General features: G+C 46.9%; 1 protein-coding gene across 2 annotated transcripts in view; it reads right to left on the bottom strand.

The window, feature by feature from the left end:
• The window catches only part of MGRN1 (mahogunin ring finger 1), a 108,961-nt gene that overhangs the window by 60,431 nt on the left and 31,648 nt on the right, over positions 1–16,882 (bottom strand). For both annotated transcript variants that reach the window (XM_077827657.1, XM_077827658.1), the window contains exons 4-5: positions 8,162–8,308; positions 810–927 (exon numbers count right to left, since the gene is read on the bottom strand). In XM_077827657.1, the coding sequence (XP_077683783.1) occupies positions 810–927; positions 8,162–8,308 (265 nt within the window). The remainder of the gene's footprint in view (positions 1–809; positions 928–8,161; positions 8,309–16,882) is intronic.

Below are 16,882 nucleotides of genomic sequence, written 5' to 3' on the forward strand. Positions count from 1 at the left end.
CCGGCCTTGGAATCTATGAACACATATGCGCCCCCTCAATATTCTGTAACAGACACACACTAGGAAAAAACAAACACACGCTGATTCACCAGTAGGACATCATGAGAAATGGAATACTAATACTAATTCACAGCTCAGAACACAATTCAAAATTGTACTCTTTTCTAGAGAAGATAAGTATTTATTTTCAAAGCGATCAAATTCTACCCTGCTTGTATGATTCTGACTTCCTTTGATGGGGTAAAAAAAAAAAGTGAATATTGTAACTGGGGACTCTCTCTTTAAAAAGAAGTTTACTTACCAAGCATGTGGTTTAATACGTTTGCTAAGTGGACCCAACTTTTCTGCAGGCTCTGTGTAACCAGACACATTACTAGGTGATAAATGCCTCTCTGAAGGGGACTTGCGTTCCTGAGCTCCCACAGTGCCCTGATCAGTTGGGAGAACATCACATCAAGACTGGATGAAAAAGCAGCAGCTTCCTCTGGAGATGGCACCAGTGTCATTCATCCAGAGAGCTGTAGATAAGTTCCAATCTACTCCAGGTATCTGAGATCTTGACAGACAGTCCAACCCGCCCCAACCCATGCCCTTTTTTTTTTTTTTGGCTTAATATACCTACCCAACAGTTGTCCTGAATGTTTCAGACCCATTTTTCCCAGGGCCCTTCACCCCACGCTGACAGATCATGCCACGGCAACTGTGACTGGTAATTTTCCAGCTACAACTCAGGAAGTTAAACAAACAGAGCCCAGTGTTTCTGGAACAACAGGGTTTTGGAGAAGAGGGAAATCTAAGGAGAGATTTACCTCATCGTCCTTCCAGTCTGAGAAATCAATCTTGAAGGAAGGCAGGGAGAATTGCTGGCTCACCCCTCTCTTGTAATGAACCGTCTCTGACTGCAGAGAAGGATTCTTTGTGCTGTATCTGGAGAGGGGGCAAAAAAGAAAACTCAATGTAACAAGTGATTGCTCTGTGCTGGACTCTAAGAAAGTCATTCACGCCTGCAGCCTCCCAGGAATCACAAATAGCTGCTCTGAGAAGCGGAGCTGGCAGGGGCTGGCAGCCATTCACTCTGGACACAAAAAGGAAGGGAAAGTGAGCTCAGGAGAGGAAAAGAGCGCAAGAACACAGCCTTGATCTGCAGTCAAGTTGATCAGTTCCATAGTGGCCTGGCTGGGAATATTAGTCAATGGGGCAGCACAAAGCACTGCAGACAAGGGACCCCAGCCTAGCAAAGGGTGACCCCAGAGGTCTGGAGTATGGGTACTGGCAGCACATATTTTAACAGGCTCAGGTCTCCTCAATACTTTTGAAGAGGAAGCCTGGCCCCTCCCCTCACATGCACAGCTGAAAGCTTGAGCAGTGATCTAACAGTGATAAATCTTTCCACACCTCCCCTCACTTGCTGACAGGCTGCCTGCGTCCCGCCTGCGATGGCATTTGGCTCCCTCTAATGGCTGCACACAGAGAGCAGTGGCAGCTTAGCATTGGATCAGCATTTGGGCCAAGTAGCAGGAACTAAATTTGATACCCTCCTCTCACACCCATGTCTCCAAGCCCCATGCCCCTTTCCCTCCCTGCAAGAGCAGCATCCTTGATCTGAAGGCAGTACAACTCCACTAGCTCAAGGGCACCCCCCACCAGCCGCACCAACACCAGATCCAGGGGTGTTGGCCAACTTTCCCTCCACACCTACGGTGGAGTGACAGTTATTCCCTTGTTAGGGTCTTACTCTGAAACCAAGGCATCACCTGGAGCAGTAGGGCCAGCTGCCACCCTCCAGGCCTTCTGCACTTGTAATCGGCTGGGTTCTCTATCCTAACCCAAGTTAGAAGTTCCAGCAGGGCTGTAAGCATCCAAGGAAACTTCCACCTGGTGCCACTATTTACTGTGTCCAGGGTGTAAGTGGTATCTTACAAATCATAGGGGAAGCAAATGTCCCAGGTGCAAGCTAATGCAGAAATAATGATCCTTGAAGGGTGTTTAGCAGAGTTCAAACCAAGGACCTACAGTCCAGACCTTTATGTACTTGAGCTAAAGGAGTAACTCCATTGGTTAGCCATAGTAATAGGCTGTTATCCTCAGTATTCTCCGTTGTAAGGGAGAGGAATAGCAGCGGCTCTGTAAAAACAAATGGTTTGAAAGAGGGGCTTTGCGCTTGCTCAAAGAGCAGGGGCTGGAGAGAAACCAAGCAAGGGAGGTGAGGAGAATGGGAGGCGCGGCTCTTGAGGTGAAAGAGGATGAGAGAAGGGCAGAGGTGTGCGAAGGGCAAGACCATGGCTCTGAGGAAAGTGTGCAAGGAAAGAGGAAACCAGGGAGTAGAAGCACCGCTAGGAGATCTGGATTCAGCATCTTTAAAGGATCTGACTAGCCCTTTTGTGATACAGAAGCGGAGCTCGCAGACTGTCAGGAACTAAAGCACCTGCTGTGGCTGGAAAGCACACTTGCAACTTCCACGGTAACTAACGCAAAGCGCGTGGAAAAGAGATGGTAAGACACAGCTCCCACAAGGGCTCCAAAGAACACGACAACAGCCACTACCACCTACTGTGCCCTGCCTCTGCTCCAGCCAGGAGCACGATGCAGCTCCCACATATTTACACAACAGCAGTCATCTCCCTCACGTTTTCTGTCTTGCATTTAGAGCTTAAAGCTTCCCAGAGCTCCATAGTAATGCTTTTGTTGCCATGGTTGCGTGGTACAGTTGGTTGGCTCCTTAGATGCACTTTTAACTAGCTGATAGCTCCATTTCCAGTGTGTTGGTTGGCAGTGTAAAGCAGGGGATCTTCTCTTCGGAGTCCACAGCAGGCTGCTCCAGGACAGCTACACCGCTCACCCACCTAACAGCTGAGAGGTTTAATGCAGTTCTGACACACGTGATCAATAATTAGCTATCCACAGCCTGTTTTGAGCACCACTGCACACCTACCATTAAAAAGCACCAACCCAGGGAAAGCACCTGCTCATCTGCCCTTACCCTTACACGCTCAAGCCAATACTTTCAAACTGGGGGCCTAAAGTTAGGCTCCTAAATCCACAGTCAAGTCCTTAGGATTTAGCCGCCTGATTGTCAGAGAAGCTGAGCACTTACAAATCCCACTCAAGCCCGTGGGAGCAGGAAGCTTGGAGAAAAAGAGACCACTTCTATTTTAGGAGTTTAAACGTCTGATTTTAGGTCTCCCAGTTTGGCCTCAGCTATCTTGGTGATGAGCACAGTATAAATGTCTGGAGGAGAAAGAACTGCGGATGTCTTACCCAGCCGGCCTGACCCAAAAATTACATGCCCCAGGCAAGCTCCCCAGTTGGTGTACACTGGCATAGTTACACTGGAAATCCATTGCCATGACACTGACACCAGCTAAGAACCTGGCTGGTAGAATTTTGCCAGGCTGATTAGACAGTCAGTGGAACCACTTGCATGGGGTGCCAAAGACTGATTTTGCAAATTAACAGCTGGGTGAATAAAAAAAAACATCCAGGGGACTGCACTAAAACGTGCTTTGTTCATTCTTGCTGGGGTAGTTTCATTTTAATGATTTATGACAATACTTCACAATGTACTAGAAAAATGTTCAGAACAGTACAGCATAAAAATAACACAGCTGTAGTAATAGGAGATCTCGCTGCAACTCTGTTATTAAAGTGCTGTGGGGAGGTGGGAAGTGACAGCTGCTTTGTGTGTGAATTATAGGGTACGCAGGTGAGTGTGGTTTTACTTACTATACAGTCAAATCAGCTACAGCAAGCACATGGTGTCCCAAGTCAGGCATAGGCATCACTTCAATTCAATTGGGATTTTATTGGCAGAATACGCTAGACAAATGTTGCTAAAGGCTGAGTATGAAAAGCCAGACCCCTCAGATCTCTGTCAGAGGCAGTTAGGACCCATGCAGGACAGGTCACACACAATGTTTGGGGTTTGATCCTGTGTCCGTTTGTATGTCCATTCCTGACCTGGTGGTAGGTTGCCACACAGTGCAATGTCAACTCTCTCCTTTCTCCCAGGAAGAGGCATAGCTTCTCCGCACCAGCCCTGGAGAAACTGTGGCCGAGTGTGTGAAATCTGCCCTTTGGCAGGCAGGTTTCACCATCCCAAGACTGTAGCAGGTCTAGATTTGCTAGCTGGACTTATTGTGTAAGACGTGCTGCACTCATATTTACTCTAACCAGCATGCCCAAGTTGTTCAGTTACATGCTAGTGCAGCTGCAGAGAAAGGCAAGAGGGGGCTAAACTCTTATTAAAGAAAGAGGGTTTACCTGTGGGCAGTGAAATCTCTGGAATTTAGTTTTATGGCATACGAGTTTCAAGCACTATAGAATTTCTTTGGGGGCTGCTATCTGTATGGCTCAAAGCAGGCTTTGGCTTAAAGAGAGGAGTAGGTTTGTGCCCAGCAGTAAATACCCAGCCCTGGATTGCTTCACACACTTCTGCTATAGACACTCATGCTTAATTTGACTTCTCTGTACAATCAAGGAGAAAGGACTTTCACAGGCCATGAATAAGCATGAGACTATTAAGTGACAAGAGGCTCATCTAGTACTGCTGCCTCCTTTCTGTACACACTCAACTGAATGCAGCCAGTAGGCCAAGGCATACATTTAATTAGCTGGTTCACCGCCATCAAAAGGAATTAAGTTCAAAATCCCACATTCAAACAGATGGTAAGTGACCCAGTGTCACATGGGCTGTCACTTTAAAAGAGACAGGGTTGGGTGGGGTGGTTTTGCAATACCTGATACTAATAGAAATGAAATGTAATAAATCATTCCAATGAAATCAGCTGTGCTTCATTGTGCCTGCAAGCAAACAGTGCAGTATAAGTAATTTAGGGAAGAGCATCTCTTGTCTCTAAAGCACATGGAAAGGAAAAGCTCTGCACAAGTACTGAACAGTATACTCACACAGAGTTAGAAACCAAAACTATTAGGTCACCTTTGGCAGCACAGAATTGTTCCTTAAAGTGCATGTCCAGCCCAAATGGCTAGTTTTAAGTGACTCTAGTCATGGGGCTGACTCCAACTCTTTCCCTTAGGGGACTACTAAACGTTCATACCTCACAGTTAGGAAATGGTTTTGTGACATTCAGCAAGATACCTGCAGCTGTAAAATCCCTAGGGACCCTGTTTTAACGAAGAGCATGACATGCCAGTGTGGTGTGAGGCTTTGGACAGATTAGGGAAGGGAGCTCAAAGCCACTAATCATGCAATGAAACACACAGGCTGCTCATACCACACACATATGCTATCTTCCCCAGCCTAACAGACTCCAGAAAACTCAGTTGTCTCATGAAACAGACAGAGAAGTCTCAAGCAGAGAAGAGACAAGAGACTCCTTCTGTCTTCAAGATGGATTCCCATGGTACTGATGCCATTCCTTTTCTAATTGGAGTGCTGAGCCATTCTGGGAGGAGATTTCCTTTTGTCTTTGAAATGGACCCCAGTTCTCTCAGCAAAGGGAAGGAGACCTATTAGCTCTGGATAGAGCTGCAGGATAAGCAGGCCGGGGGGGTTGTGGTCCATGGAGAATGGTCTCTGCACAGAGAGCTGAGAGTCCTTCCTCCAAAATGCAGCAAAATGACTCTAAGAGGCCCAAGCCATGCTCCAAGCCGGGGACTGAAACAAACATCATGTTAGTATAATTAGGGATTGTGAGGTGGGTCTTTCAGCAAAGTAGCCAGGGAAGTGAGCTTCAGCCATTTAGAACTTCCAAGGAGCATGCTGCAGACTGGTGGCTAAGAGGACACGTTTGCCTTGGCACCTTTGGAGGAAGCCTCTCCTGCTTCAGAGATTGGCTTACACTTAAGAGGAAAAAGTGACTTTGGTTTTCAGAGAGATCCTGCTCCCCCCTGAAGCGCTGGGCATATCAGTCTGAAAGGGGTGAGAGGGGGCATTGATTCTAACACACACAACAGTTGCACACACTGACCTTTCAGTTTAGATATTAGTGTCAAACCAATGGAGATAAAGTACCCTCAATGATCGTGCACTCCAATTAGTGTGCTAAAAATGCAGCTCTCCACTTTGAGGTGTTCTAAATGCAGCCCAGAGTTGTTTTTTCCACCAGAACTTGGAGAATAAATCAAAGCAATTATAGTGTTTGCCCTTACAGAACTGCTTGGCAAAGCTAAAATCAGGGCTTTAAAAGAATGTTTTTAGTAGCAGCGTGCTAAATCCAGAGAAGCAGAGATACCCACTTCAGGCAGCTGCACTAGCCCCAAGATGTGCTTACAAAGCTGCCGCCACAATCACATGGGAAAATAGTCTGGGTTGAATTAAAGCAGTTTATAAAGTCTATATTTGCTGCTCTCTTCCCCAGATCCCTATTATCTACCACATCTGCATTAAATCAGGATCTTGGCTTCAGAAGAGTCCATCGGCTTCTGTTGCAACCATAACCACCACCACCCAGTCATAAGCCATCATTATCCTCATAGTATGGGAGGGGAAACTGAGGCATGGTTGATTTGCTCAAGGGTCAGTGAAAGGCAGGAACAGAACCCAGCTGTGCTCTTTCAGTCTAAGGACTTGCACACTGGACAGCTATGCCACTCCAACGTAAAAGCACAGTCCCTAAAGATGATCCCTTTTCAGAGCAAGGGTGAGGGATATTCTGCAGGGCAGCAGGAGACAAGCTGGCACTGCTGCTTAGCCACGTTTCACCAGTTTTAGGGACAGAGGACTTCAAGTGCCAAGAGTGTCAAGCCGAGACCTTCGCTAGCACTAAATTCACAGGAAACCTTTTTAAAGGCTTACAAAAACATAATATGGAAACAGTTAGGATTTCTAGGAGCCTGCCTATATACTGCACTGCTCAGGAGAAACTGGGGCTGAAGAGCTGGGTTTTCAAAGCTTCCCAAGAGGTGCCAAAGCTCTGTAAGAGGAGCTAATTTATTACTTTTCACAAAGAGTAAAGACAGCTGCAGGCTTTAACAAAACTAGAGAGGAGCCTGATCAAAATCCTGACTTTGGAAACCCTCCAAGTTTGGAGGAATTCACATCTGGATGGGAATGTTCAGCCTTTGGCCCCATTTCTAAAAACAACATTCATTGATCATTAGCAGGATGTTTACATTGTGCCTAAGCAAGTCTTTTGACATCAGTTCTATTTGATTTTTTTTCTGCTTTAATCATTAATAGATCACTTACCTTAAATTACACAAGTTTCCTTTAAAAGCCAGTATGATGTATAACACAATTGCAGAAACCCTTAATTCTAACTGTAGAGAGATGTCAGCCATCAATTAGAGATCTACATTAAGCTTCTCCAGCCTAGAGATTTCTGTTAGCGACAAAAGATCCTGAGCTATTTATAAATAGAGGGGTCTAAAAATCATGCCATATGAGGCCTGCAGTAGTAAGTCACCAGGCCCCCGTGTACTTAAATTGCATGGAAAAAAAGAAAAATTACAGGCACCCTAGGTCTTGAAACACGGAAGTGTGCCCCCTTGAGACTAAAACATCCCAAAAATATAAAACTCCGCCTTGATTGGACGCAGCCTAGATATGCTGATCTAGATTAAGCATTGCATACTAGGACTTTGAGTCTTCATGACTGAATTATATTGACGATACAAGCCACACTAACATTCCCTTGGTTGAACTTTGACCACACAAATGTTAGAGTAGGCACCAGGAAGGAAACATCTAACAGGCATTATTGCCTATAAAACACAGGAGAGACCCTTCAATATAATTAATTTCATAAGATGGTCATTTAACCCCTAAAGCCGGGGGAGGCGGCTCGATTCCTTACACATTTTTCCCTCTCCTGATCCTTGAAGGGCGCTCATTCTCACTGCATCAGTTCTATTGACCCAGGTGTTGCAATGAAAAGGGACATCCTCTTGAAATCTAGTTGGTCAGTTACAAAAAATGAGCTTACACCTTCAGGAGCTACACCTTGTGTCTCCCTGACAAACTGTATGGCTTTAGTTTTCTTTTCCCAAATGTGCATGGAAAAACCCACACAACTAACTAACAGGGGAAACTACTAAGATACAGAGCTGCCAAATGCACAAAGCAAGCAAACTGTAAAGGAGAAACCTCGCGCTCTCTCCTGCCTCCTTTGGTGTTACTTGTACCAGAAGAAAAATTTCAGACAGACTTATGACCTGCAAGTTGCCAGTGCCCCTTTAAATCTGTTTTCCCAGTACTTACACTGCCATGCCACTGATGAATTCCTCTGTAGCCTGGCAGTAGATAGTGATGGCAACACGGGCATCAGCATCAAAGGTGAATTCTAGGCTGTACAGGACTTTCTGCTTCCCGTTCTCCTCAGTAGGACTGTCTAGGTCATCCTTATACCTACAAGAAAAAGCCAGAGTCAGGACAAACTTTACAGATGGAAGATACTTGCTATCTCATCTACTTCATCCTCAGAGGCCAGTGCAAGAGTGTTCTTAGAGTATGTTAAGCTTTGTCCAGTACAGTCTTAATGACTAAAGCCATGGTTCACCGTGTCACCACAGAGAGGCCCACTGTTCCAGCAGAGCTAACTGTCAGGAAGGTTTTTCGGATAGTCAGCCTAAATTTCCTTGTTATCTGCCTCAGAATAAGATACCCCCCTAAACCCATCCAAGTCACCCTGTTCTTGGGAGCAACCCCAAGCAGCATAAGTCTCCCTAAGATGAGCACTTAAGCCAAGAGGAGGAGATCTGCCCTAAACAGCAGCTGAATCTCTTTCAGAGGTTATTTAACTGCAAAATGCCTGCTACTGACGTGTTAGCTCAGGGGTGGCCAACCTGAGCCTGAGAAGGAGCCAGAATTTACCAATGTACATTGCCAAAGAGCCACAATAATACGTCAGCAGCCCCCCACCTGCTCCCCCACCTGCCGCTCCCAGCACCTCCCACCCACTGGCAGCCCCGCCAACCAGCACCTCCCCCTCCCTCCCCACACCTCCCGATCAGCTGTTTTGTAGCGTGCAGGAGGCTCGGGGGGCGAGGGGTAGGAACAAGGGCACAGCAGGCTCAGGGGAGGGGACAGGAAGGGGTGGAATGGGGGTAGGGCCTGTTGCAGAGCCAGGGGTTGACCAGTGAGCACCCCCGGCACATTGGAAAGTTGGCACCAATATCTCCAGCCCCGGAGTCAGCGCCTATACAAGGAGATGCATATTAAACTTCTCAAGAGTCACACATGGCTCCGGAGCCACAGCTTGGCCACCCTTGTGCTAACTGATCTCACAGTCACTCTATTTCAGTCCCAGGGAGGCAACGGTCACAATCCTACAGAAGAGAAAGCACTATAAATGAAGTTATCCACACAATGGACAATGCACACTACACCCTGGTTCCTGCCGATGTAAGTGCCGTAGTACACCGACATAATAACCCCATCTCCATGAGAGGCATAGGGCTTATGTCAGCGCGAAACTGTTCCTTACATCGGCTGGAGCCATGAAATTGACAAGAAAGCCAGCTTCCAGCTAGGCTGCTGCTAGGTCTCCACCCCAAGCTGGGCTGCCACTCAGGCTTCTGGCTTAGACTGCCACCCAGGCTCCCCAGAGGGAGCCCTGCTGTCCCCTGGTGTCTCGACTCCCTGCTAGGAACATGGCAGCTGACCAGATTCTGGGCATGGAGCACCCCACCGGAGGAGAGACACACCAAGCAGCTTCCCCTCCACTCTCAGTAGAGAGGTAAGAAGCCCTGGCCAGGCAGCTGGGCTTCCAGTGGGAAGCAGTGCAGCGCTGAGAGCCCTGGATCTCAGCCCCCCACGCTGCCCCTCTTCAGTCAGTGGAAGTGCTCCTGGTGAGGACATGCACCACTGACAGGAGGGCAGTGTGGACATCAGCCATCACATTAATTACTGTGGTGGCTGTAAGTCAACCTAACGTAGGTCAACTTAATATTGTAGTGTAGACATGCCCTGAAGGAGAGATAGAAGGGACAAGATGCACTGGAAAATCAGAGGAGGATGTAATTTAAAATGCTCCTCCACCGCCATCATCCCTTTCTCAGTCACAGTCCTAGGGTACAGAGGCCTGGTAGGGAGCAAGGCTCCACAGCCCTGTGGCTCACTTCTGGTTTATGCTTTATGTTCCTAGAGCCATGCTTCAGGGTTTCAGCTGGCCACCTGCAGCAATTAAGAAGGGATTCCCTCCACAACATACCTGGGGAGGGTTTGGGGGTTTTTTTGTTTTGTTTTTGAATATCTCCTTCCTTCATCAGCGATGAGTATGGCTAGAGATGGGACACTGGTCTCTGAGGTGGCACTGAGCATTCTCTCTCTCTCACATGCTTAGACGGCTGAAATAATCTAGCCCCATCAGTTAGGGGTTGGTTTGTGTCCTAGAGTAGGAAGGTTTATCTTTCTTATACATTTTTATCCAGCCTAATGTCACTGCTGATTCTGTCATTATCCCTGTACATTCTAATCCTTTTCTGAACCCTGTAAGCTCTCTTAGTTGCAACAACATTCTGAGGCAATGAGTGCTTGTCAGGCAGAAGAAGGGTTAAAGCAGCCTTGGAGAGGCTGCGCAGAACCCAGACAATTAGAAGAGGGCTGACTGAGCCAGCCAATAGGGAGAAGGCTTAGTGGAGCAGCCAGTTAGGGACAGGCTGGCCCATATAAGAAGGGCTGCTGAGTAGAACAGAGGGAATCTCTCCCTGGAGTGCAAGGGAGAAGGACTGTCTGCCTTAGAGTACCACCTTAGATAGAGCAGTGCTGGGTAGGGTTAGGGGAGCAATAGTGAGCTCTAGCCTGAGGATTGCCAGACTGAGGCCCCTGATAAAAAGGGCCAGGAAGGTGCTAGGGCTACAGGGAAGTGGCCCAGGGAAATAGGCAGTGGGAGTTGGAGGAGCGGCAGCATATGGCCGCCGGCTATAGGGTCCCTGGGTCAGGGCCCAGAATAGCGGGCAGGTCGGTCCACCCTCTTTTCTCCCACTTGTCACAGAGGGAGTGACCAGTATTCAGACTGTAGTTTACTCCTTGAGGGGAGGGGCTAGACCGAAGGCTGCAGTAGGCCACAGCAACAAGTGGATGGACTAGAGACAGCTGGTTCCCCCGGAAGGGGGGAGAAAGCAGAGTGGGGCACAGCTGGAGGGCTGTGCCCAGAAGAGGACGCCACGATCTGGGGAGCGATGCGGGTCTTAGAGGCAGAGCAGAAGTGATGGCAGTGAGACACCATTAGAGGAATGCTCACTGGTAACCAAGAGCTAATTTCCAGCATGGCCAGCAGGAGGCACTGAGGTGGTGAGTCCTGCCCCATTACAGTGCCTTAGTTATTTATGTGCTTGTAGAAAAGTTTTTTCTGAGGATCAGTTTTAAACGGATTGCCTTTTAAATGTCTATAATGATATTGAGCTTGCTGCCCTAGCCCAGCTTCTAACATCCTACCAGTAGCACATCTGAGGCTCAGCCAGTTAAATTAGGTGGACAAACCATTCAGGGAGGCCTAGATAACAAAGGGGCTTTTGCCTAGAATCCTTCTGGCTCTCCAGCACCTGTAGATCTTCTCTCCCAAATAGCCTCATAGAGCACTCCATAAGGCTATCCGGAATACACAGCAGATGTAGCTAGATGTTACTTTAGCAGGATGTCTCCAAGAGAATCCGTAACTAACATAAATCCAAACACCAACATAAATTCCACCTTCAGTGGGCATTTAATAGGTATGAGGTTTTAAAGCATCAATGATTTAATATAAAAGCTGCCAAATAAAGATTAAAAATAGTCAAATTAAACAAGCAATGCAGGGAATGGTTACAGCCTTATTTTTATTTCCTTAGTGCACAGCTATCTGGAAGATTCCACACAAATCAAGCAAGAGACGACAGACCTTTCTCCAGGGTTCACCTAGGTCAAAACAGGAACTGGCTTCTTAACCAGAGCTTTTCCAACTTGCTGAAATAAAAAGGATAAAAGCAAGAAATAGCTGCCATTCTGAAACGGTGGCTGCTATGACCTATATAAGGCAGCCGAAGTAGGACGCGACCAGGTTGCGTTTGCACTATTATGCAAATAGATACAGTCCTGATTTAAGTGTGGTTACTGGTGCCACTCAAGAGAATAAATTCACGGTAAAGCTCAACACTGTAAGCATGGAAAGGCATAGCCAGACCAGCAAGCTCTCCGAGTGAGTGCGAGTGTAACTTCGGCATTTCAAGCAGACTGACAGACTGGGAGACTGAAGGAAGCAGAAACCTCTAGACCAAAATTTTCAACAAAAAAATCCAACCTTTTCCCACTTGCAGATCTCTACAAAACTTCAAAGGGAGGTGCAGACCACTTTAGAAATCTTAGACAGTCTGTGGCCAGGGGGCCGCAGACCACCGGTTGAAAACCACTGCTCTAGACATGTACAACACAGAGAGCAGCAGTGCAAGCTTCCCTGCACCATCCCCTGCCAGCGTCCCTGCCCCTGAGCTCAAAGAACGCCCCCTAAAGGCTCAGGAGACCTCTGTCTCCATGCCACCACTGACATTGGGGGAGGGGGAATCAGTACCAATTTTGAGTGGGAGGGGAGATGGTGATGGGGACACGTCCCCAGTGGGAAATGTACCAAAACCTAGACCTCATTTCACATAGGCAGCCAGGCAGCCATTGGCCAGGAACACCATTGGCCTAGGCAGGGTTAAAAAATCAGCAACATAAGCTCTATATACTATTAACAGCCACCAAGCTAGCCAGGATGTGCATATTAACATACACTAGGCGAAAGCAGGGAAGCTACACGTAGCCATGGGAACAAATGCAGCACAGCGAGAGGTAAGAAAGTTGCGTATCGTGTCATTCCGAGGGCTCTGACAGCACGCACCCATTGATACCAGCCCGTTTCTCCACAGGGCTTGCTGTGCACGCTAGGTACGGCAGTGCCAGACACAGCCAGGCTAACTCTGCCGCACGTTAAACCCTATGGGATGGCATTGTTAGAAGCACTCAGCACTTTGTCTGGAGCCTGACGACAGTGACCTCGGAAAAGACTGTGGAAACGTACAGTAAACTCCGCTCCCTGGGACTTCAAGGGAAGTGGAATTAAGCCAACACCAAGCACTTTTGAAGGTCTCTCCCTACAGGTTCTGAGCTCAGTCGTTAGCAGGAATATAGTTAATTTCTCTTTACAAACATTAATACCCACTGCCCCTTATGAGGCATGTGTGGTAAGCAGTACCCCCATTTTATGGACGGGAAAACTGCAGCAGACGATGTTAAGAAACTCATCCAAGGTCACAGTGGAATCAGGGTCAGAGCAGGGATTAAGACCCACGAGTTCCTGGCTCTCAGGGCTGTGCTGACACCTGTCAGTGTCTCAGTGTACCTTAATGAAGATCTGTGGTGTGCTTCTCTGCATCACAATGCCTCTAGTAACCACTTTGCTCATGCCTATTGGGGCCAAGTGAGGACTCTCAGACAGGCAGGAGAGTTCGGGGGTGTGCTCCCACCTCCAGGACCTACATAGTCTCTTGCCATAAAGGACTCCATCTGCTTTGTGTGATACTATCTTTAAAGCATGATCTGATGAGAGATGGAGCATCCCGAGAGACCCAAGTAGTCAGGAGCACAATACACCCCACACTGGCTGTCCACTCACAGCGCTGGTTACAATCGTTAACCTTTTAGCTCCCAGAGAATCTTTGTGATGTCATGAACACCGAGAGAGATCAGAGGGTTTCCTGGCTCTTAGATCACTGAAACCTGTTCAGAAAGGAGGCTGAGGGCCCCTCGGCCTGCTCTGCAGTTCTTCTTACTACAGACCACCTCTTTGTCTTCTAACCTGTCTCTCAGCTTCCTCCACCGCAGAGCGCTGGGGAGCTCTGTTGCACAGCTAGCTGGAGGTTCAGCTGAGCTGCTGATGTATCGAGAAGCCATGCACTCTCCTGGGTCCCCCACTCATCCCTCAAGGTTCTCTCACTGTTCCAGAAAGAAAAGGAGTACTTGTGGCACCTTAGAGACTAACCAATTTATTTGAGCATGAGCTTTCGTGAGCTACAGCTCACTTCATTGGATGCATACCGTGGAAACTCACTAACCAATTTATTTGAGCATGAGCTTTCGTGAGCTACAGCTCACTTCCTACCCCCATCACCTCTGGATCTGCTGCCAATGTTTGTCTGTCCCCATCATTCCTAGGAATAAAGTGTTTAAACCCTAAATGGTCTAGGACCCAGTTACGCGAGATTGCACCTCCTCTCCCTTGCATCCCATCTGGATCGTTACAGTCAGCTGGCTTGCTCTCCTGGTCAGGTGCTGGAGTTGCACTCTCTGGAAGCTGCTCCTGTTGGCAGTCCAGCAGAGTTGGAGTTCTGTCTGACTGGAGCCGGGGATGACGCATTTACGCTTTGAGCCCAACCACCATGGAGTAACGCTGTTGATGTATTTAACACCAGGTGCCCTGGGGCTGGGTGTAAAGAATCTGCCAGTAAGTAGGGGTGCAGGTGGTCGAAGGTTATGCTGTGCACTATGCTGGCCTGCTGCAGGAGCCAGGAGCACTGAGGGCTATTTCAGACTGCTGTGCAGGGAGCAGAGAGATCCTTTTCTATGGCCTAGTTTATCACACAGCTGGTGGCTGCAGCTTCAGGAGAAAATTGTGTACTTAATCCTCCTGTGATCCTTGCAATGTGGAGCATCAGTAGGTGGCTCTGGGGTTAGTGAGCGCTTTCCAATTCCTGAGTCCAGTTCACTTTACAGTACATTTACACAATCCTTTCTGATTGCAGGGGCGAAAGGCCCAGGGAAAGACACTGTATGCACGTACCCGGTCAATTTCAAGTTACAGTGTGTGGAAGACTTTGGGCATTCATGTCCAGTACTATGTATACAGAGTCCTTTTACAGCCATCACTATGTATGATGTTAGAGGCACGTCTGAGAACACAGATTTGATCCATTGTTGCACCAGTATTCAAAAAGGGTGAACGGGATGACCGGGGTAACTACAGGCTTATTAGCCTAGCATTAACCCTGGACAAAACCATAGGAAAGCTGATACACGATTCAATCACTAGAGAATTAAAAGGAGAGGAAGATCATTAATGCCAGGCAACATGGTTTTATGGAAAACAGATCTTCTCAAACAAATCTGATTTCACTCTTTGAAGGGGTTACCAGTTTGGCTGATAAAGGGAATTGTGTAGATATAACAGACTTTTGTGAGGTATTTGACTGAGTACCACATAGTGTTCTGATTAAAGAACGAGCACGATACAATAATAAAGCATACTTCAAATGGATTAGGAACTGACTGACAAATCTCAAAAAGCAGTTATCAATGGGGAATCCTCATCAAATAGGGGTGTTTCTAGTAGGGCTCTGTACGGATTGGTACAGGTTTCAAGACTATTCAACATTTTGTTGATAAATGGCATAGTCAATTGCTTGATCACACTTTGGTTCATTATAAAATATACTTAAGAGACCAAATAACCAGTGTCAGTCAGGTTTAGAGTTATAAGCCAATAATCACATAGTACAGGAAAAAGGTTTTCTTTGATACCAGGGTCCGGGAAGCCATCCTGTGCAGCAATGTTACATGCACCTTACATAGAAAGCGTGCTCCCAAAATTACACATTCCATCTGGTGTTATTTAGATCATGATTTTACAAGTTACACATCTCTTTCTACGTCGCTCAAATCCAACCCATCAGTTTGTCCCAGTACCCTAACTTGTTTTTCTGTTCCTTCCTTATCTTTGTTTGGGATATTACCTTCCAGGTACTGGCCATGAAGGTACTTTCCACGAGGGCATGGAACAAATGTATCTTGATTTTGACAAGTTTCCTTATGCCAAATGCTTACTTCAGCAAATGCAAGGAATTATGGGATACTTAGCATAGCGAACAGGGTTATGGTACAGGCCGGTTTAGGCTATATCACTGTTACAATATTTGTGCTTTATGTTAATGGTGCACAAGGCATACCAATACATTTATATGTTGCAGATAATATATATTAGTGTGTATACACACACACACACACACACACGCACGCACATGCTAGCCAGCATATATTAGCCAACAATTTTAATCAAATTTCTGGAAGTAAATATTAATCTATTGAAGATGAACACAAAGATTGATATAATGCGAAATGATGGAGGACAGGGCAGTCATACACAGCCATTTGGGTTGCTCGTTAAGCTGTGCCCATTCAAACAAAACGTGTTCATCCAGCCAAATGCAAAAATGACATGCCTGGGAACAAGGAACGCAGGCCAGACCCACAGAATGGTGGACTGCATCCTGGAAAGCAGTGATTATGAACAGGATTTAGGGATCATAGTGGACAGGCAACTGAAACATGAGCTTCTAGTGCAATGCTGTGGCAAAAAGGGCTAATGTTTTCTTTGGATGGATAAACGGGGAGTAGTAAGGAGTGGAGAGCATTTTCATGGCATTAGCAGGACTGATACTAGAATACTACATCCAGTTCTGGGGTCCACATTTTAAAAAGGATGTTGAGAAAATAGGAGAGGGCGCAGAAAAGAGCCACAAAAATGATTCAAAGGCTGAATGATTCAAAGCCTTTGTGCCCTAGAGTAAGGGATTTAAAAAGCTCAATCTGTTTAGTTTATGAGAAAGATTGAGAGGCACCTTGATTACAGTGAACAGGTATCTTCACAGGGAGAAAATATTGAGTACTAAAGGGCTCTCTAATCTAGCAGAGAAAGGCAAAACAAGAACCAGTGACTCGAAGCTGAAGCCAGACAATTTCAAACTGGAAATAAGCCACAAATATTTATCAGTAATAACAACAACAAAGTATATTTCTTATAGAGCTTCTTTTATCAGCAGATCTCAACGCGTTTCACAAAACCCCTTGAGGTGGAGAAACGTCATCCCCATTTTACAGATGGGAAACTGAGGCACTGAGAGGCTTGTCCCAGGCCACACAGGGAGACCATGGCAGAGCAGGGAATTGAAGCCGGGTCCCCCACATCCTTAG

The sequence above is a fragment of the Eretmochelys imbricata genome, chromosome 10, assembly GCF_965152235.1.
Source record: "Eretmochelys imbricata isolate rEreImb1 chromosome 10, rEreImb1.hap1, whole genome shotgun sequence".
Classification (NCBI taxonomy): domain Eukaryota; kingdom Metazoa; phylum Chordata; order Testudines; family Cheloniidae; genus Eretmochelys; species Eretmochelys imbricata.